We start from the raw sequence: 21,434 nt of genomic DNA on the forward strand, positions 1-21,434 counted from the left end.
CACTCTTAGACGCTGCTGCCAGAAGCTCCTAGGACACTTCCCCCTCCCCCCATACCTTCAGTGCATCAGCCTTGGGATCTGTGTGCCAAGAACTCGGGCACCATCTCTTTCCAGGAAGTTCTTTTCTTTGCCTGGAACCGGCTGTTGTCCTCATGACCCACTTCTACTGAGCAACCTCCTCCTTGGGGCAGACAGTGGCAATGGGGGTAAAACTGATGCCCACAGGGCAGGCTATGGGGAGGGAAGAGAACTTGCCCAGACAGAAGGCTTCTATCTACGGTAGAATATAAGGCACCAACCACCAGTTGCTGTAAGGACTCAGAGCTGGGAGGTATTTCTTTCTTGGAAGCGGAAGAAACCGCAGGAGCTGCTGCTCATACTTACTGCCTTGATTCTCAGAAATCTTAGTGCAGCATCAGTGCCCAGAGGCAGTGCTCCGCCAAGTCTGTGCTTTCTACCACCCTCACATGTATTACCAGGATGAAGGGCCTGAGTATTTCATGTGTATATCGGGTGCAGTGCCAGGAGCTGGGATGCAACTCAAGCTGGCAAGACATACCAAGGTCTTGCTCTCTGTAAACTCAAAGACGTGCAGCAAATCCTCAGAAACGGGCAGATATACATTGTAGAAAACCGGCAGTTAGACACTGTAGACATCAGAGCTGATGTGAGGTGGATGGCTGCCCTGGATGCCTAGGAGATGGGAGAGGAAGGGAAGAAGAGGGAGGGAGGAGAAGAGGAGAAGGGGGGAGAAAGAGGGGGATGGGGGGGATTAATCAGATCAGGAATGGAGGAGGAAAGTAATGGAGAGAGGATCAGGCATGGTAGCCTACAGGAAGCTTCACCAGAAAGAGGAATAGGTGGGGCTGCCAAGAAAAGATCCAGGACACCCAGTAAAATCTGAATTTTAGATGAACAGCAAATGCATTTTTTTAAAGCAAAAGTATATCCCCAACTATTGTATGAGACGTACTTACTCTACAAGTTACGCATTGTTTAGCTAAACTTCAAACCTGACTGGGCATCCTGCTTTTATTTGTAAGTCTGGGGACCACGGAGAAAAATGCACATGCAAACAACAAATGGACAAGGTGCAGAGGGGGCAGAGGAGAAGCCAAGCTAGCACGCTGGTGTCTTAATGCAGCTGGACTTCGCCCAGGAGACAGTCCAAGGGTCACTAAGGGTTTAAATCCTAGAAATAGCCAGCTCTTTTTACTTCTATCTTTACAAATTCATGTCAAATTGTGCTATTTAACTCTAGTTCCTTCTTGAGGATAGTGCTTTGGGCCACAATTCATATGTTTATAGATGAATTACAACATTCAGGAATGAATAATTGTTCAAGTTCAACTTGACAAAGACTCCTCTGGAGATTGAGGAAGTGGATCTCTGAGCAAACAGGCAGGGACAGTGCCCATAGCCTTTTCCTCCAGGGAATGGCTGAAGTTGTCTTCCCAACTCTGAGCCTCAGACTCTCTTCTGCCTTACGCTGGAGCCACCACTACCTGGCCATAGGCAGGAAGGAGTAGCTCTGTGACTGGCAGCTCTGCTGATTGGTGAGTGTCTGCTGATCTTACTCTTGTAACTCAGTGGCCTAAAGATCACTGGTGAGTGAAATGCTAAGGGGATAGAAGAGGAGCCAGAGCCGAGGCAGGATTCTCCTCTCCAGGTTTTAAGTTCTTTGCATGGAAGAGGCCACCAGCTAGGTACTGGGAGGCCCCTCAGTAGTCCTGATTTCCTGTCAGCTTTTTTTTTTTTTTGGTTTTATTTATTTATTTATTAAGGATTTCTGCCTCCTCCCCGCAACCGCCTCCCATTTCCCTCCCCCTCCCCCAATCAAGTCACCCTCTCTCATCTGCTCAAAGAGCAATCAGGGTTCCCTGACCTGTGGGAAGCCCAAGGACCGCCCACCTCTATCCAGGTCTCCTAAGGTGAGCACCCAAACTGCCTAGGCTCCCCCAAAGCCAGTACGTGCAGTAGGATCAAAAACCCACTGCGATTGTTCCTGAGTTCTCAGTATTCCTCATTGTCCTCTATGTTCAGCTAGTCCGGATTTATCCCATGCTTTTTCAGACCCAGGCCAGCTGGCCTTGGTGAGTTCCCGATAGAACATCCCCATTGTCTCAGTGTGTGGGTGCACCGCTTGTGGTCCTGAGGTCCTTGCTCGTGCTCCGTCTCCTTCTGCTCCTGATTTGGACCTTGAGATTTCTGTCCCGTGCTCCTCTGACTCTGTCTCCTTTCATCGCCTGATGAAGGTTAATATTCATGAGGATGCCTATGTGTTTGTCTTTGGGTTCACCTTCTTACTTAGCTTCTCTAGGAACATGCATTATAAGCTCATTGTCCTTTATTTATGGCTAGAAACCAAATATGAGTGAGTACATCCCATGTTCCTCTTTTTGGGTCTGGCTTACCTCACTCAGGATAGTGTTTTCTATTTCCATCCATTTGTATGCAAAATTCAAGAAGTCCTTGTTTTTTACTGCTGAGTAATATTCTAATATGTATATATTCCATACTTTCTTCATCCATTCTTCTGTTGAAGGGCATCTAGGTGGTTTCCAGGTTCTGGCTATTACAAACAATGCTGCCATGAACATAGTTGAGCATATACTTTTGTTGTATGATAGGGCCTCTCTTGGGTATATTCCCAAGAGTGGTATTGCTGGATCCAGGGGTAGGTTGATTCCGAATTTCCTGAGAAACCGAAACACTGCTTTCCAGAGTGGTTGCACAAGTTTGCATTCCCACCAGCAATGGGTGAGTGTCCCCCTTTCTCCACAACCTCTTCAGCAAAGGCTATCATTGGTGTTTTTTATTTTAGCCATTCTGACAGGTGTAAGATGGTATCTTAAAGTTGTCTTGATTTGCATTTCCCTGATCGCTAGGGAAGTTGAGCATGACCTTAAGTGTCTTTTGGCCATTTGAAGTTCTTCTGTTGAGAATTCTCTGTTCAGCTCAGTGCCCCATTTTATAATTGGATTGATTAGCCTTTTACAGTCTAGTTTCTTGATTTCTTTATATATTTTGGAGATCAGACCTTTGTCAGTTGCGGGGTTGGTGAAAATCTTCTCCCAGTAAGTGGGTTGCCTTTTTGTCTTAGTGACAGTGTCCTTTGCTGTACAGAAGCTTCTCAGCCTCAGGAGGTCCCATTTATTCAATGATGCCCTTAGTGTCTGTGCTGCTGGGGTTATACGTAGGAAGTGGTCTCCTGTGCCCATGTGCTGTAGAGTACTTCCCACTTCCTCTTCTATCCGGTTCAGTGTGTTCGGACTGATATTGAGGTCTTTAATCCATTTGGACTTGAGTTTTGTGCATGGTGATAGATATGGATCTATTTTCATTCTTTTACAGATTGACATCCAGTTTTGCCAGCACAATTTGTTGAAAATGCTGTCTTTTTTCCATTGTATACTTTTAGCTCCTTTATCAAAAATCAGGTGCTCATAGGTTTGTGGGTTAAAGTCCTGTCAGCTTTGAGACTAGTAAATGCCCCCTTAAGCTGATACAAAGCAATAGGCATGGCACTTCCCAATTTCCATGAGCAGGGGTGAAAGAAGATGGGGTAAAGCTTCATTTTGTCCCTGCTCACTTGAATTATTAGGGCAGGAGGAAGCCATGGGCTTCTCCTGGTTTATAGTTCTCAAACTCAGAAACCAAGGTTTCTGGGAGCTGTGTTAGGACAGTAGCATTTTAAACATTTAAAAAAATTTAAAGCATTTAAAAAAATTCTTTGTTCTAGCACTTTCTCTTGTATATACACTATCAGAGAAAGGGAGATTAGATTTTGAAGTATACGGTCTAGTGTTGCGAGATATTTGATTACACTGTGTACAGATATGTCACCCTGATTGGTTTAATAAAAAGCTGAGTGGCCAATAGCTTGGCAGGATTTGCAGGCAGAGAGTACCCTGGGAAGAAGAAGAGAGAAACACAAGGGCACAGAGCAAGCAGCATGGGCACTCCAAAGTAAAGGTAACTGAGCCACGTAAAAGAAATAGATGAAAAGAAGCGAGTTAATTAAAATTATAAGAGCTAGTTAGAAACAAGCCTCAGCTATTAGCCAATCTTCATAATTAATAATAAGTCTCCGTGTCATTATTGGGAAGCTGACGGTGCCGACAAAAAAATCTGCCTGCAGTCTAGTGATGAAAATTAGAACGTAGGTGTGGTCGGCCTCGGCTGACGCCGTCCTGCAGTGTGGCTTCCGGGGACGCTTTTCATGTCAAGCGGGATGGACGTCTATCAGTGGGGTCAACACTCAGCCTTCCCTTCCCAGCTGGTCCTTAGGAGGACTCAGGAAAACACAACCGTTGACATTCCTCATCCAGCCTGACAGTTGTGTCCCCGGCCTAGTGCCAGAGTCAACAAGGCTGTCAGGATGCAGGCCAGTTCTTCCTGTGAATGGCTTTGTGCAGTTGACTCTCCACTGGGGACTGTGCAGCCATCAGAGGCCACTCACCTGCATGCATTGCCAGCACTGTAACAGAGGGTAGACCCAAGGCCTCCTGCTGTAGGGGAGAATTGCACACAGGTGAGAGAGGGGTGGGCTAAATCTCCATCCCACGCTAATCTTTCCAACGAGTAAGCAAGCAGACACTTTAGCTTGGAAAGAGGGTCTACCCTGGGGAGAGAAAAAGAACCTTCTAGCAAACAGTTTGAGCCCTGACCGTTGCTGAATTGATACAAGGTGCCAGGCCTCCTGCCTCTAGGCTCTGTGAAGAATGTGGTTCCCCAGCTCCTCAGGCAGGCCAGCACTACAGGCTGTTTCTTGATTAACCCCTGGCCATCCACAGCCACGTTCTGCACGACCTTTCCCTCTACCTAAATAGGCCTGTTTGGCTTTGAGCACCTGTCACTGGCCCGGGAAGGACAGACATGTTGGCCATCTGCAGCCGCTTCCCGATTGTGTGGTGGAGTCCCAGGGTCAGCGTGCGCATGCTTGCTTTAAGAAAAAAATATCCCTGCATCTTTGCAAGCTCCAGGGCTTTTGCTTGGAACCAAGAAATCAGGTCTATAGAGTTGAAAATAAGAGTTCCCAGAGTTCTATAAACAAGTCGCCTGGGCCAGCCGCACCTCCAACTAAGAGTGGCAGTCCATTTGCCGCCTGGTGTGGCGCCACAGGGCATCCTTGGCTACCCCTCCAGCCACGCTGAAGGACACAGCATGCGGAGACCCAGAGAACTTCAAGAACTGCTTGTGCCTTCTCCGGCCGTTCTGGATCACCCCCTAGCTCTCTGATTCTAAGGCACTCGAGTAATTCCCAGGAAGTGACTAGTGGGGTAGGGGAGCCTAGGGGACAGCCTGGCTATTCCTGCCTGCTGGGCTTCTGCCTTGTTGAGCAGTGGTGGAGACATCTTTGGTTTTGACCTAGACTACCTGTGAGTTGGCGTGTATATCTAGCTCACTGATAGAGTTGGTAACCACCCAGACTCGCTGATAAGTGTTCATGTGTTTTTTCAGTGCTTTGGCTTTCTAATCCACAAACATGTCAGCATGTATGTGTTTGTGCAGATATGTCTTCCGCTGATCTGGGACTTGCGTTGGGTCTTGAAAATATCATTTAAAAACGTAAGCTGTCCTCCAAAACTAACACCTATCCAAGCAGTATTGTCCTCTATAGTGAGCTCCTTTCCCCTTCTGCCTCCTGTCACCTGGAAGGGTGCTGCGGTTTGAACACAGCCACGAAGACCACTTTCTCATAGACTTTGCAAAAGCCCAGGCTCATTTGGGAGAATTTAAAAGACCTATTTCATAAGCTCAGCCTGCTCATCCGAGTAGCTGAGAAGCAGCCTGCCTCTGTACATAAGCGGCACAGAATAAACCGTGGAGCGGAGAGCTGCTGGTCTGTTGCTCTGTTGCTTGGAACTGGGAAAACATGTAAAAGAAAAAAAGTCTTCACAATTGCATCAATTTGCAAGTATTATGAAAATTCCTTTTTTAAAACAAACCGACTCACATTAATTACAGCGTCCAACATCGTCTTTATCCATCGCAAGCTTTAACTACTCTCTTCTCTCAGCATTTGCCTTCTTCGAAGTATTTGCTTAGTTTTTGCTTTTGCTTTTTAAGGGGTGTTGACCTGTGTCTAGTTCTAGTAAACCGATCCCTCTGGCCGGCGCGGCGATTGGTTAACAGCGCGGCTGACTGACGCGGTATGGAGAGCGGCTCCCGGCAGCGCCGAGCTGATTGGCTGCGCGCGGGAGATCCAGGGCTCGGCCACCCGCACACCGCGCACTCGGGCTGCAGCGTCGCAAGTAGGTGCAGCCTCCCGCCGCCCGCCGCGCCTCCGCCAGCCGGGACGGCACTCTGTCCCCTGCGCCCCCTGCCCCGCGCCAGCCTCGCCGCGGCCTGCGGCATCCGTGGGCCCCATCGTCCCGAGACCCGGGGAGCAGCGCGCGGCCGCGAGCCGGACGGGGCCGGCCACTGCGCCTTTGTCCCCGGACGCTCCGGGAAGTTTGCAGCGGGACGCACGAGTGAAGGCAGCGAGGGCAGCCCCGACGTCGCCGAGCAGCATGGGCAGCGGGCGCAGCGCGCGGAGCCGCGGCGGGGCCGCCTCGGGCTTGCTGCTGGCGTTGGTGGCCGTGCTGCTGGCCGCAGGTTCGGCCAGCGAGTACGACTACGTGAGCTTCCAGTCGGACATCGGCTCGTACCAGAGCGGCCGCTTCTACACCAAGCCTCCGCAGTGCGTGGACATCCCGGTGGACCTGAGGCTGTGCCACAACGTGGGCTACAAGAAGATGGTGCTGCCCAACCTGCTGGAGCACGAGACCATGGCAGAGGTGAAGCAGCAGGCCAGCAGTTGGGTGCCGCTGCTCAACAAGAACTGCCACATGGGCACCCAGGTCTTCCTCTGCTCGCTCTTCGCGCCCGTCTGTCTGGACCGGCCCATCTACCCGTGCCGCTGGCTCTGCGAGGCCGTGCGCGACTCGTGCGAGCCGGTCATGCAATTCTTCGGCTTCTACTGGCCCGAGATGCTCAAATGTGACAAGTTCCCTGAGGGCGACGTCTGCATCGCCATGACGCCACCCAATGCCACCGAAGCCTCGAAGCCCCAAGGTAAGGGTGCTCCTTCCCACGCCTGCTAGCTCCCGCGTCCAGCCGCACTGACCCGGGCTGCAGCGGCGAAAGCCGGGGAGCTGCGCACTGCAGCCCACAAGGTGTGCAGACCCAATCCCGAAAGCTTCTAGGAGGCCCTGGGTCACTTGGTGCTTCTCCTGCCCCAGGTGCCCTGAGATTGCTGGAGGAGCCTTGGCCCGGGACGTGGGGGGGAGGGGGGGACGGACTACCTGGAGCTGCTCTTCCTGGGCTCCAGTCTGGCGTTTTCTATACCTGAAACAAAGCTCAGCCAAAGTTTTCAAGAAAAGGAGGGTGCTCATCCTAAGCTTTAAACTTTAGAAACAGAGACTGTTCCATAAGAAAACAACTCGCTCAATCTGCAGAAAACTCAGAGACTGAGGGAAAGCTTTGTTTATTTCATAAATTTGAAAAGTATTTTCCCCTAAAAACAAAACAAACAGCAACAAAACATCCCTTCTCCTTAGTTCATCTTCCCGTCGTGTTGCAGAACTGGCTGAGGAGAGGAAGTTTAGGAAGAGCCACTTCTGTACCTTCACCTTGCATTTACCAAATCTAAGGGATGCAAAAATCTCTGGTCCACCGTCCTTGCCTTCCCCCTGCGCCTCCCATTCACACAAATCCTTAGGTAATTAGAAAGATAAAAATGTAATTAGCTCATTGTTTATCTCCTCCTTGGGGGTGAGGACCTGCAAATTGGGCGCTGCAAATTCTGAACCCTGGGGGAGCAGAATTTCTTCTGGAGACCCAGGATTTAAAGGGAAGGGTTTTTTTGTTTTTGTTTTTGTTTTTTTAATGTGAGAAGGGAAAAAATCTGGAGACTCTAAAACAAAAACAAACACAGAACCCAAAGTAGCTAGCACTGCAGCAGGAGCAGGGTGGGGGCAGTTACTTGGGGCAGAGTTCTTTTTTTGTGAGAGGAGGCTCAGGAATGATAGATATTCTTGTCCAGTGGCCTTTATCACAGAAGAGGGCACCCCAAGGCCATTTCTGAAGACAAAACTTTAACTTATCTTGAAGTGTTGATTGTCTTGGCTTTCTGAGACAGGGTCTTAGTGGCTTGGTGTGCAGCCCAGGCTGGTCTTGAACACAAATTCCTCCTGTTTCAGCCTCCTCAGCTCTGGGATTACAGGCATGTGCTGCCAAGTGTTTCTTGTTTAGTGCCTCATTTGGCTGCCTCAGAGTGATGACTGGGGTAGCCGTGAGGAAATTTTGAAGGCTCCTATTCATTCTAGGGAGGAAGGTAGGTCCAAAGTGATTGCCCTCGTCTGGCATGGGCCCCAGCCTGTAAGGTAAATGGTAGCCCTGGGCATCCCTGTCCTCTGGGCTGGTATGTGCAGCCTTTTGAGACAGCTCGCTGGGGGTTGAGCCTTTCCTTAGACCACAGCACTGTGTCTTCTATCCCCAATTGAGTCCCCCCTCCCCTCCAGACCACAGTTTCCTTCCTAGCTCCTGCCTGCCAGGAGAGCCTGTGGCCAGTTTTGCTTGTATTCTGTCCATTCCCCATGGTCCCTGATTGATTGCCCTTTTCTGGGGCTATTGGTGGGCACACAGTGGAACCCTGTGGGAAGCAGCTTTGTGTAAAGTGGCTGATGTTTGGGGGTGGTGCTGTTTCTGAGGATCCCCCAAACCAGTCCCTCCAAAAGACTGGCAGGGCAAAGGGCATACTCGCCCTGACCCCATTTCTGGATGCTTTTGTGTGATTGCACGTCTCTGGTTTGACCTTGCCTGGAGCTCAGGTGGAGCAATTCTTTGCTGAAGAAATCTCTCTCTCTCTCTCTCTCTCTCTCTCTCTCTCTCTCTCTCTCTCTCTCTCTCTCTCTCTCGTGTGTGTGTGTGTTGTCCGGCAGGAATGTGACTGCGGCTCATTTTCTTTAAAGCAACTGATTTTTGTGAGAGTTACCAGTGTCTCTCCAGAATGACAAACCATCACCATCAGGGTGTCCCCACATGCTGTGTACCCCCCTTTGCCCTGCAGGGCTGCCAGACAGTCAGCTGACTGTTAAGCTGGTGTGTGTTTAGAGGAAGGTTAAAGCAGATTAGATTACTGGTCCTCAGAACCTTAGACTGATGGCCTCGGAACAAGACCTGGGACTGGGATGCTAATAAGTTCCATACAGGGGCCTTACTCTGTTTCTCATCCATCCTGTATTCTTAAAACTGAAATCTCAGGGCTGGAGAGATGGCTCAGTGGTTAAGAGCATTGCCTGCTCTTCCAAAGGTCCTGAGTTCAATTCCCAGCAACCACATGGTGGCTCACAACCATCTGTAATAAGGTCTGATACCTTCTTCTGGTCTGCAGGTATACACACAGATAGACTATTGTATACATAACAAATAAATAAATAAATAAATATTTAAAAAAAAACTGAAATCTCAGATTCTCAACATAGCATTACATTTTAGCATACACAGGAAGATTGGGAAATTCTTTGTTACTAAAGGTAAACTTGCTCATGAGCGATGAGCCAAAGACTTGGATTTCCTCTCTCGCCAACAGCGGCTGCTCACGCCACCTTGGCTTCCGTGACAGGGAAGGTAATTGTCCTGTCCGTCCCAGGAGACTGACTTCTAGATCTTGGACACACACTAGACTAATTTAGTAAGTTGTCGTTCTCCTTCCCGGCCAGGTTTCACTGAGTTGTATGAATGAGCCCTTCTTGTCCAGTTGTGTTGTTTAGGCATGTTGTGCATTAAGTCATAGGCTGGAGAGGCCTGGGAGCCCCTACTTCCTCCCAGAAGGCACCCTCTTCTCTCCCCTTCGTGAGCTAGCTGCCCAAGGAAAATCAATCTCCCTGCCTTTCCCTCCTCCCGTCTCTCCACCCCCACCTCTTCCCCACTCTCTCCACTCCCAATGCTCATTGATTTTACCGAGTCATCTTCGTCCTGATTCCAGTGTTGGCTTTCCCCTCTAGTTTCTTGTAAGCATTACCAACGTGCAAAATCTCTTAGTCTTTATTCACTGTCTTTATGCTTTCCAGCTAGGATGTGGTTTACCTGTCCAATGAACTAACTCTCAGTGGATTGATTCCTCCTGTGAGGTAGCCTGGCAGGGCCCCAAAGACACACGAGGGGCAGAGATTAATATTGCATTACACATTCTTCTCTCTCTGATGAAAGCTGCTCAGCTCCTGGCTGCAAGTATTGAGAAGAGGGAAAGCCACGCTGAACATAACCGGTGACCCACCCCCACCTACCCTGCGCCTTCCTCACCAGTAGCACTGATAGTGCTTAAGGGCCATGCACAGGCTGAGACATCTGTCCTGTTGGGGTGCAGAGCCATAGAGGGTCAGTAGAATTGGAGGTGTATGAAGGAGACCAATAAGACTTGCTCTTTATGTTTGGATCCCTTGCTGCTCCTTTGCTCAACAGTTTATACCTCAAACTTTGCAACGTGATAACTTCTATTAACAAAGAAAGGCAACCATAAAAATTACAGCTAGGAAACCCAAGCACGTAGTTCATGTTCCTATTATAGGTCACATGGTCCTGTCTATAACTTCCTTTCCTTTTTCTTTCTTTCTTTACATGGAAGCAAACACCATGATGGAGACTTCTGGGTAAGAGGTTTTCGTTGTTGTTGAGAAACATTACTTCCAGAACCCAATCTCAAGCTCTGTGAGCAAAACAAACATATTTCCAACATCTGGCCCAAAGAGTTTTGCTAGCCTCGCCGCCCCCCCCCAACTTTGAAAGGTATATGTGGAGAGAAACTAGTGGATACAGACTAAAGGTGTGTTCGCAGTCTTGGAGGGAGAGGGCTAGGGATCAGCTGCATCCCAGCCCCAGGGTGCCCATAACAGTGCCCAAGCCATGGGGAAGGGGGAGGGAGAAGAGATGGTGTTGATGAGCCACAGATGACAGGAAGTGGAAGGGAGCAAGTGGAGGTGCTCAGCACCCCAAAGCCCACCTTGAATGCTGTCTCAGGGCGACTGCCTTTCATCTCCCCCTGGGATCTGGCTTCCAGTGTCCAGAGTGTCTGAAACAGACTCTGTTTAGTGTACTTCTGGTTTTCTAGGTCATCAATAAACAGTAAATTGTTTGATAGACAATGAGGAGGAGAGATTATAGGGAGGTGATAGGCTACTTCTACCCTTGGTTTCTCCTGTACACTCTTTCTGCCCTTCCAAGGAGGCCTTGGAAGCCACCTCCCACAGGGGCCTAGCTACCTTTCAGTTACTTGTCCTGCATATGTGCGCGTGGGTGCACACACACATACGCACACGTGCATGCACGCACGTACACACACACTCACGTGCATGCATATGCACATGCAAATACATGTGCATGCACACGCATGCACACATACACACATGCAAACACATCCATGCACGTGCACACATGCACACACACGTGCATACACACACGCACACTCCTTTTCAAAGCACTTCATGAAAGATCATCTAAAGGCTTTCTTCCTCCTTAGCTCCGTCCTCCATTTGGTGACTCCTGCTAACCCCCCCCTCCCCCCCCCCCGCTTCACAGCCTGCTTTCTGGAGTCCCTATGGCACTTCAGGGCCCTGGGCTTGAGTAATTGAGTATGACTGTTTCCTTGGTCCTTGAGACCTGGTCAAATTGATAGGCTGTCTTGTTCAGGGTTTGCAGATAGGAAGGGGGCCCGGAATCAGGGGTGGAGGGGTAGATAAAGGGGAGGGAAGATCAGTTTTGGTTTATAAGTCAGCTTTTTATCTTTCAGATACTCATAGCAGCCTGGACCTGCCCCTACCTACCTCAGATAGCATAGATTAAATCATCGTCACATCCGACATATCTAGGCCAAATGTTTGAAGAAAACATCCATCTGTTTACATGCCCTTGATCCCTTTATTGCCATTGGCTGGACGCCTTTCCAGAATCCCAGACTTTTAGCCCTTGTTAGCCTGGCCCCCATCTGCTCCCTTGTCTGGGGGTTCCCATCACCATGACTTACAGCTTCTGTTTCGGCTTGCTTCCCCTCGCTAGGTACAACAGTGTGTCCTCCATGTGACAACGAGTTGAAGTCGGAGGCCATCATCGAACATCTCTGTGCAAGCGAATTTGGTAAGCTGGAGGTCCAGCCTCATGCAGGGCTCTTGGAATCCCCGCCTTTTCCTGTCCCGTGTCTCCACCCAGCCCAGAACATGGAGCTCATGGGGGGAGCATCGTGTTCGAGCCTTACCTCCTCTGCTTCCATCTTCTTGTTTTCCCTCTCGGGCAGAAGGCAGTCCAGGTAGAGTGGAGTGTGGGCCATCTTTTATTAAAGTTAGGCAACCTACTTCTGTGTCTCAGATTTGGGAAAATCTTCTTTGATGGCAGAGGGAGACAGACTTGGGGACTGGGTGAAGCCCTTCACCTGCTACAACAGTAGCCCTGGCTTGGCTTTCTTGGTGGTTTGATTTTTATATCCACCCCTAGGTGTCAGCACTACTCTACCCTGGACTAAAATGGCCCCAGTGTGGGTGGGGTGCCTTCCTAGGAGGGGAGATTTCTATGCTAGGGGCCTCCTGGGCCAAGAACATTGATGTTGACACAGGAGTGTGTTTTCTCTCCCTCCTTCCTAAGTCACTCTGGGTTGAATAAGAATTCGGAATTAACACCTGCAGCTGCCAGAGTGAGGTTAGACTGGGCTAGGGAGCAAATTCAGGGCCCTGCTAGGATGGCCCCTCTGGCCAATAGGAAAGCCTAATGGCTCCGGAACCTGAGCTGTGCACTTTTGGAGCCTGCTCACCCCCTCTCTTGGGTCTCCGCTGCTGGGTGTAGAGCAGTAGCCAAGGCCAGACCCATTTCGCTGAAGGACAGATTGAGGCTGATGCCTGCTATTCCAGGTTGTGTCCCTGGGAGTGGATTTTACACTTCTTACAGGAGAAAGCATAATGGTGGGGAGTGTAAGCTTTCGCGTCTGTGCAGCGCCACCTCCTCTGTGCGTGTGATAGCCCCATAGGATGACAAGCACAGGAAGAGTCTGATCTTGGGAAGGGCTGTGCTCCAGTGAGCCACACATGTGGGGGAGGGAGCACTCCCAAGCCCCAGGAGTTTGTGTGTCATGGTGCACATATTCACAGGGTGTTGGCAGATGTATGTACGGAAGCTGAATTGTTCAAATCGTTCACCAAAGACACCTTAATGAGAATAGATGCTTATTTATTGATTTTTTTTTTTTTTTTTAATTTTCGAGACAGGGTTTCTCTGTAGCTTTTGGTTCCTCTCCTGGAACTAGCTCTTCTAGACCAGGCTGGCCTTTTTAAAGCTACGTGTGTGTGCTCGTGTATGTGGAGGTCAGGGGACAAATCTCATCATGTGGGCCCTGGGGGCTGAGCTCAGTACTCTCTGAGCTTAAGGCATCCCAGTTTTTTTTTTTAAAGTTATATTTATTTCTGATGGTTTTAATTTTGATATCAAATGTCTGTATATGCCTTATTTGGTTTCCATTACATTTTGCTGCTTGTGCGAGTCACACCCTTTTTTCCTTGTTGTTTTAAAAAAATTTCAGACTTTTTTTTTTTTAAACAATCTTGAATGTATCCCAGTCTGGCCTATCACTGGCTGTGTAGCACAGGCTAGCTTCAGACTCTCCATTCTTTTACATTGACTTCCTGAGTTGTTGAGAAAATAGGTACAGGCCACCATACCATAGATACCTTCTGCAATTTTATTTTGAGTTCATTTAGAATGTTAACAAGAAGCTGGGTATGGTGGTGCATGTACCCTCACTTAGGGGTGGGGCCAGGGGGCCGGTCTTGAGTTTTAGACCAGTCTGGGCTATATAGGTAGACCCTGTATCAGCAAATGAACATGTTGCAGATACATGGAAAGGCTGGTGACTCTTCCACTCCCATCTTGATATTAGCTCCGTTTTGCTCCCCCAGGAGGTCCCCAAACTGGGCTCAGCCCAGTGGGTTTCCCTCATACAGCGTGTGGATACACAGCCCCATATTGCTGTAGCAGCAAGCTTCTCAGCCACAAAGATGCACCGGGTTCTTCCCAAGGATAAACCTGGAAGGAAAGGGACCCGGAATTGCAGAGAAACCCTGGCAGGAAGCCTTTTGTTACATGGTGAGGGCTGGGAGAATGGGCTTAGATGTGGCTGAGGTCCCAGAGGCTCCTAGGGAGGGCTAACGATGAGGCTGTTCTTTCCCATGTCATATCATAGTTCAGAGTGTTCACTTTTACCAGTTGCCCTGGTGTTGTATGAGATTGGGGAACCATCTCAGATGGAACCCAGAAAAATAACACCTTGCTGGATGCTTCCCTGTGTTTATGGAATTTTATCAGGTTCCGGGAAGAGTGATGGAAATCTCTAGATCTGAATGTATGGAGGTGACAGGTAAGAGATAGCTTCCTGCTAAGGAAGCTCCCAGCTCATGGTGTCTGTGTCTGAGTCTTCCCCTGCATATACTCTTTCACCTGGCATTCATTGAGTACAATGGGTTAGGCTCGATGCTGATCCAAAAATACCTACTTGGAATAAATTAAAATTTAACATCCCAGTCAGACCTTCGGCAGTGGTTTTCTGGAGAGTGGTGGATTTCAGTTAGAGTGGAGGTTATAGGAATTTAAGGGCCGGGTCAGCTCAGCCTTGTTGAGAAAGTGCGTGTAGGTCCAGAATCTTTGTTGAAACTTCCAATCCCAAATCATCATTATATCTCCTTTTCTCTCACTTTCTGCCCACAATTCTGTTCTGGGGGGGGGGGGGAGTTGTGCAGCTAAAGTACATACATTTGTAAGAGGCTCGCCTTCAGAAGAACCTGCTATGGTAAGCTTGGTTTTCTAACAAAGGCAGTGCCACAACCCACCCGTGTTGGGTGTCCCTCTATGGCAGTAGGACCCCCGCCAAGCCAGCAAGCCCCAGGCCTTAAAAGAGTGCCTCATTAGTGACCAGTGGGGGGCATGGTGAGCAGGAGTGCCGGGCCCTTTAAGACTGCCTCCTTGGAACCCCAGGAGTGTTTTCTTCTTGGGTTCATGAGGTCCTCCAACTTAGTCTTCATTTTACCAGATCCTCACATTTGATGAGCTAGGAGCCGACTTTCCCTCTTGAAACACTTTGACTCACCGAGGAACTTGTTTTCTCCTTTCCTGTGAGACAAGAAACAGTGCTAGGACCATCTGTGTACGGTACGACTGGGCGCGCTAGGCCTTTCTGAGGGATGGGAGAGAGTTTCTTGGCTTTTGGCTTGTAAAATTTTCCAAAGACGATCAATAGGATTTTTCTTTCCCTTTCTCTCTGTGGGGACCGAGCTTAGCCCTGCCCTTCTTAGAAGGCAGCCTTGTTGAGAAACTTGTTGCCTAGCTCGGTTCATTTCAAGGAAGAGAGGCAGTCAGCCACACTGATAGGATTCAGTTAGAATACAAAGACGTTTGACAATGGCAGGCTAACACACAGCAAAGAATGTTTGACTCCCCTCTCCAGGGATCAAGCTTTATATTAAGTGGCCCTGGTGTCCCCAGTGGGAGGACATCAGTTGCTGGAAAGCATTGCTTCTTAGGGGTGAGCACACACGCTCGCTCACTTGCTCCCTCTTGGCTCCTCCATCTGCGCACCTTAGCTTTTCCACAGCCAGCGTGGAGCCGGACATGCCGAGCCTGCGCGATTCCAACCCCGTGGCTGTATTCACTCCGTCCTTTTGCACGCTCCCCTCTCTCGGTGCAGAGAGCATTTTTTTCCCTCACTAGACAAAAACAACAGTAGGAAGTCTGCGCTGATGCTCAGGAATGCTTCAGATCAGCCTGGATCCAGAGCAGTCCATGGGGGGGAGGCCGCGGTCAGCTGACGCAAAGCCTTCAGACTCAAAATGGTGGTCACCCGGCCTGCCGTACCACAGTTAGGACCCACAGGTCTGCCTGGAGTCTTCCCTGTGGTTTCCCACTACTCTGTGACTGGGTGCTTTTGTCAGCTCCCACAGGATAACTTTGTGACTGATGGCTCATGCCCACAGCCACCTCTCTCTAGGTTAGTTACCTGATTCATAATTGCTGTGGCGTTCTTATTGTACTTCCAGTTACTTTGTTTAGTTTCTGTTTCACTTCCTATGAGTGCCCTCAGGCCTTTCCACAGTACCCATTTGATGATTCAAGGTGCTTTCTGAGGATGTTCCTTGCATGGGCATCTTTACTTTGGGGATCTGCAAGTTCTCCTGGCAGCTTCTTCAGCCAGCGTTTTTCTACTCAAGAAGAAAGGTTTCTTTGCCTTCCCCCACCCCCACCCGAGTTTTCCTTGCCCCCCTGAGAGAATATCACCCCTTTGTTTGTTTATAAATTTCCTCAAAGAGAGAAAAAAAAACGGTACTTGGCAATCAGTAAAATTAGTAAAATAGGAAAAGAAAAGAAAATCAACTCTGAGTCAGCACTGGGAAGGTTTCCTAGAAGGATTTCCTGTGGTCCCTGCTCCTCCGTGGATCTGTTCTCACTCTGCCTCGCGCCTCTCTCAAGGTTTCCTGGCCGAGTGGCTGTTGGAGGACCAATCTTTGCTCTGCGGGATGGTTTGCTGAGCTGCTGTTGAAAGTTGGGTGTGTGTGTGGGTGGGGGGGAGGGCTGAGCTTCCTTGCAAGGCGGTTTGCTCTCTTGCAGAAAAAAGTCAGCTCAGACTTTCCAAACTAAACTTCGGGTTTCCTCTTGGAAATGGGGGAAACCAGCTGCCAGCATGGCAATTCTAGCGCTGGAGCTGCTTGCGAGCAGGCTGTGTCTAGGACCAGATTTACCTCCTGCGTGATTAATAGATGCTCTATCAGCTCTGTACCACTGACAAAGAAAACACAACCTCATTGCTAAAATGTGAAAGAAAAACCTGCGTCTTAGAACAAAATAAAGCCCAGTTTGTACTCAGACTGGTCCCTGGGCAATGCCTCACACACAGCAGGAGACCATCCCTCCCGAGTGGCTGTGTGCAAATTGTTATTAAATTGAGGGGAGCAACATGCTAGGTTTGGAGTGACTGGTCCAGTTCAGTCTCAGGCGTAAGAGAAGTGGTGCTAGGGAGACAGCAAATAGCTGAGAGCACCTAGTATTCGCCAACATGTATCTCATCCTTATTCTCTGAGCTTGAAACAGTTGCCAACCGTTCCAAGCCCTGGGAATTGTTGAGCTGGGGGCCCTTTGATCCAAGCACTGCCTGTACAAGATGGCTCACAGTCTGCATCTCATTGTAACCAGACTACCTGATGCATGCATGGGGTTGGACCGTGCTGAACTCAAAGCCTTGAAAACCTTCCAGGGTCATGTAGCTAATATGATCACCTACTCATTCGTGGCTGCTGATTGGACAGTACCTGGGGGACTGGTCCAGGATCTCAGAGCCAGGGCCTAAGCAGGAGAACCACTAGGTTGATGTCACACATGGAGGAACCAGGAGAAAAAGCTGTAAAGAGTCAATGTTTCCCTTCAGTGAGTGTGGTGCAACCCTTCCTCCGTCACTGATTGGCTGGCAGGAAGATGTTACATTGAGTATCAGTCAGCACCTTCAAACCGATGAACCTCAGGATGGGATGCTTGACCCTCTGGGGCAGACTTGCATTCTTTGCTGTGTGGGCCCTGCACGCTGAGCAAGCCTCTCAAACTCTCCAAGCCTCAGTTTCTTCTAGGGTGGTGCGGATTTGGTGATGAAATGATATCCTCCCAGCTGCACCTAGGATGCTCATTTTGTTGACTTTCCCCCTCCCCCACACAGCTCTGGACTTTTACCTAATTGAGTTTTAAACCAAACTCAGTTCTCTCTTCAGCCTTTCCCCCTCTTCATGCTTTCGGTGTCTGCTGCATATCTTTGTCTTACAGATTTAGGTATGCATGCAAATGGTTTAGGACTGGATGGTGCCGGTTTGCTGGTTAGGTGTAGCTCTGACTGGGTTGTTAAGAACTTGTTGCGTGGTATCATCAAGAAGTTTGTGGGAGGTGCCTTCTGATCTGCATGCTGAGAGGCCCTGGTCGGAGTAGCCCAACATCACGCCTTGCCTTCCATCCTAGGTAGGAGCCTCACAGAAACCTCACCGTCTCAACCCTTTCTAAGCATTCAGGCAATCGTGTTAGGTACCTTGTGGTGGGAACATGGCCAGGTCTGTCTCTGGAGTTTTCATTATCTACACTGAAACTTTGTGCCCATTAAACAGTAATCTTGCCCCTCCCCGTCCAGCCCCTGGCAAACACCACTCTCCATCCTCTCGGTGAATATGGCTACTCAAGGAGCCTCACAGCAATGAATCAGGCAATATTTGTCTGTGCGTTTGGCCTACCTTACAAAGCCTGATGCCCTTTCCTTTTGGTATATGACTACTATTATTATTATAATTATTATATGTAACAGTCATGGCTAAGGTAACCCAGGAGGATTTGCCCTCAGTTGTCACCCTTTTTGAAGCCTTTCTGGTGGGTGGCAGAGGAGGACAGATAGGGGACAAGCTGAGATAAGGAGCTTGCGACAGCCAAAGCTTCTTATTTCCCTGAGTGCTGGGTGGTTCACCGGTTCCGATTTGCCACTGTAAAGGGACACCGAGTTGGGTGGAACCTCACAGGTCAGCCAGTCCATGTCCTCCCTTTATAGACTGGAAAGCAAGGAAAAGGAGTTAGCTCAAGGCTACCCAACCTGGCCTGGGTCCCTGGCAGCTCTCCTCTGCTAGTACTTGCTGGGCAGCAAGCTAGCTCATACCTCATGGTCCCACCTTCTCGCCTTGCGTGCCCACTACTCTCCTGTCCTGCCAGGATGGTGGAGCAGCTCCTTGGCAGGGAACTGGAGCACTCCTTTTCCCTCAGAATGTGGAATTTGAATGCCTTGTGCCTCACTCAACCAGAGAAGGTGCTTGCTTGCTCCACTGTTGTGGGTTTCTTCTTGGTGGAAAGAGAGGCCGAGCTGACTGAGACAGACTTGGATTAAATCCAAACCCTGTATGCTTGGCCACCACAAGGAGTCTCTCAACCGCCCTGAGCCTGCTTTCTCAAATGGTAATTCCATCATGATGTTGTTCAGAGAACTGGATTAATCAAGTAGATTAATTAATTGCGTTTCCTGGACTGGAGGAGGAGCTGTTTAACCCATAGGAATGTAATGTTCACCTCATACAAAGAACCATTTTAGGATGGAACTTAACCTAGGAAGGAGAAGTCGTCTGTCACTCATGAGATCATCTTGTTGGACAAGAAGAGAAAGCTTATAAAAAATGAAATAAAAAAGGAAGCGATTAGGAAGTGGAATGGTATATCTAGGTGATTATTTGGTTAGCAGAAGGTTTTATGAAGTAGTTTGAAAACTTGCTTCAAGGTTCCTGTAGTTAACCAAACCAAATACAGACAAGCAGACGCCCCTCCCCCACGCCTGCACCCCTCTAGATTCTAGAAGGGAAGGCAATCCCGCCTTGCCTTCGAAGGCACTCTTCAGTCACGCCGCTAGAAGCCACCGAGACAATTATAACCCAATCCACACCAGTTCCAGGACACGCCCACTGGAGTTTTCTTTTGTGCTGGTGTGTTTTCTGAGAAATCTTATCCGTAATATATTCCGCTCATAATTTATTGGGGTCTGTTTCAGAGAGATTTGAGAGCCCCCTTTGTGTTGGTGTACCTCCCTCTCCCTCCCCTTTTTCTCAAGCCGTATTCCAGGCCGGAGTTCCTTTTCAAATAGCTTCCTTGTGATGCCCAGCCCCACAAATAGGCTATATTCAGAAGAAAGGAGCCTTGAAATATTGGTAGGTTTTATCCAGTTTTGCAGAAATGAGCCAAAAGCTTCAATCTGTATTTTTTTTTTAAAGGAGAACAAATGGCCAAAGAAATGTCAAACCCTTGCCCTGCCCCAACCTGCTTAGAGCAGCCAATTAAACACGCATTAGCTTTGCAAAGCTTCTCAAAGGCCGTAGATTATGCTTGAGATCTTTGTTTAGTCTTTCAGGGACACTGTCACACGGATGATTTATCAAAGAAAGTTGTTTCTCTGGCAGTAAAATAAACTCTGGGCCTGTTCAGACTAAGATTTCCCGTGAATTTCTACCAAGGTAAACAGAGGTAACTGGCAGGTTGCACATTCTGTGTGAAAGCCAGACACATACGATAAATATTTGAACTATGGCTTTGCCGTGTAAGAGGCCCTGCCTGTCACGGTGCTGTCACTCCGGCCTGCCTGAGAAGACCTGGCAGGGTGGTTGTCTTGCGGTGTCTGTAGGAGCTGCCTTGGCCACTCTTCGTGCTCGGGGCACTTGGGACTTCCTGGTGCTGGGAGGGGGCAGGGCCTCAGGATGGCCTCCCTTGAGGGGGGTGAACCAGAAGCAGCCAGCTTAGGTTTCTTTGAAAAATGGGCATTTGTCAGAGTCAAACTCACAGGGGGCTGGTTGTATGGAAGGCGTTGGAAGCTGGAACCTATGCGTGGGGATAGAGATCGAAAACAACGCCTTCTGCTGAGCTTGAATCTCGTGGAGGGGGAAAAAACCAAATGCAGATGCTGGGGTTTCTGTCTTTGCTCTCCGGTGTTTAAGAGGTTTTCAGAGGTCTGTTTGGGGGGATCACAGAGCGGAGAGGCAGGAGCCTGAGCACGCTGAAGTGACAGAGTGAGCAGATGAATGATTGTAATTGTGGGAAAAAATGAAGCAGAGCCTGGGAGTGTAAGGGAGCTGCTGCCTCAGCTGCTTGTGACTCATGCCTGGCAGAAGCAATGGACAGGGAGGGAAGGTCAGGGGGGTTAGTCCGTGATTGGCTCTGTGTAAGTGGGTCGAGCATCATGGTGGTGAGGATGCGGGGCTGGGGAAGATGCCTTATGGCAGAGAGGAACCAAAGATCAAGAGAGGAAGGAACTCGTAGTAGAGTACCTCCAACGATCTGCACTCTGTAACTTGTTTCTCCAGCTAAGCCCGACCGCCCTGAAGTTCCCATGACCCCCAGAATGCCACCACCAGCAGGGACCTGGCTTTCACATACGATTCTGCAGGGAATGTATAGTGTCCACAATGGTAACAGTCGGTAACAGGAGTTTATTGAGGGGGCCTGAGATGGAAGCTGCTCCTTCTGTGGCAGGCTAAGCTGCTGGAGCCTGAGGATCACACAGGCTTCAGAAGGGCTCTTCACAAGGACCGGTTTGAGAGGTGGGAGTGGTTGCCTCTGACTCCTTCAGAAGGCTTGAAGAAGAGCTGACATCTGTGTCTGTCTGGTGAGGACTTGGGAGGCAGGGGGGCTGTGTCTGTCTGATGAGGACTTGGCGGGGAAGGGGAAGGGGCGTCTAGGCTCCCGTGCACAGCATGCATGCTCACAGTTGAGACAGTTCAGCCTTGGTTCCCGGGGGGGGGGGGGGGGGGCTCTAGCAAGGCTACAGACCTTAGTGAGGCAAGGATGTCCTAACAGCCCTTAGGTCTGCTTCGCAGGTAGGAGATGTTTACATTTAGGTGAGCAAAGAACCAGTTTCTTCAGGGCTGGAG

At 49.4% G+C, this 21,434-nt stretch overlaps 1 protein-coding gene across 1 annotated transcript in view; it reads left to right on the forward strand.

Moving 5' to 3' along the window:
- Nucleotides 1-6,377: 6,377 nt before the first annotated feature.
- The window catches only part of Sfrp1 (secreted frizzled related protein 1), a 40,576-nt gene continuing 25,519 nt past the window's right edge, over nt 6,378-21,434 (forward strand). The window contains exons 1-2 of the mRNA XM_075986364.1: nt 6,378-7,059; nt 12,040-12,117. Coding sequence (XP_075842479.1) covers nt 6,516-7,059; nt 12,040-12,117 — 622 coding nt within the window. The 5' untranslated portion in view covers nt 6,378-6,515. The remainder of the gene's footprint in view (nt 7,060-12,039; nt 12,118-21,434) is intronic.

The sequence above is a fragment of the Microtus pennsylvanicus genome, chromosome 9 (assembly GCF_037038515.1).
Source record: "Microtus pennsylvanicus isolate mMicPen1 chromosome 9, mMicPen1.hap1, whole genome shotgun sequence".
Taxonomy (NCBI): Eukaryota; Metazoa; Chordata; class Mammalia; order Rodentia; family Cricetidae; genus Microtus; species Microtus pennsylvanicus.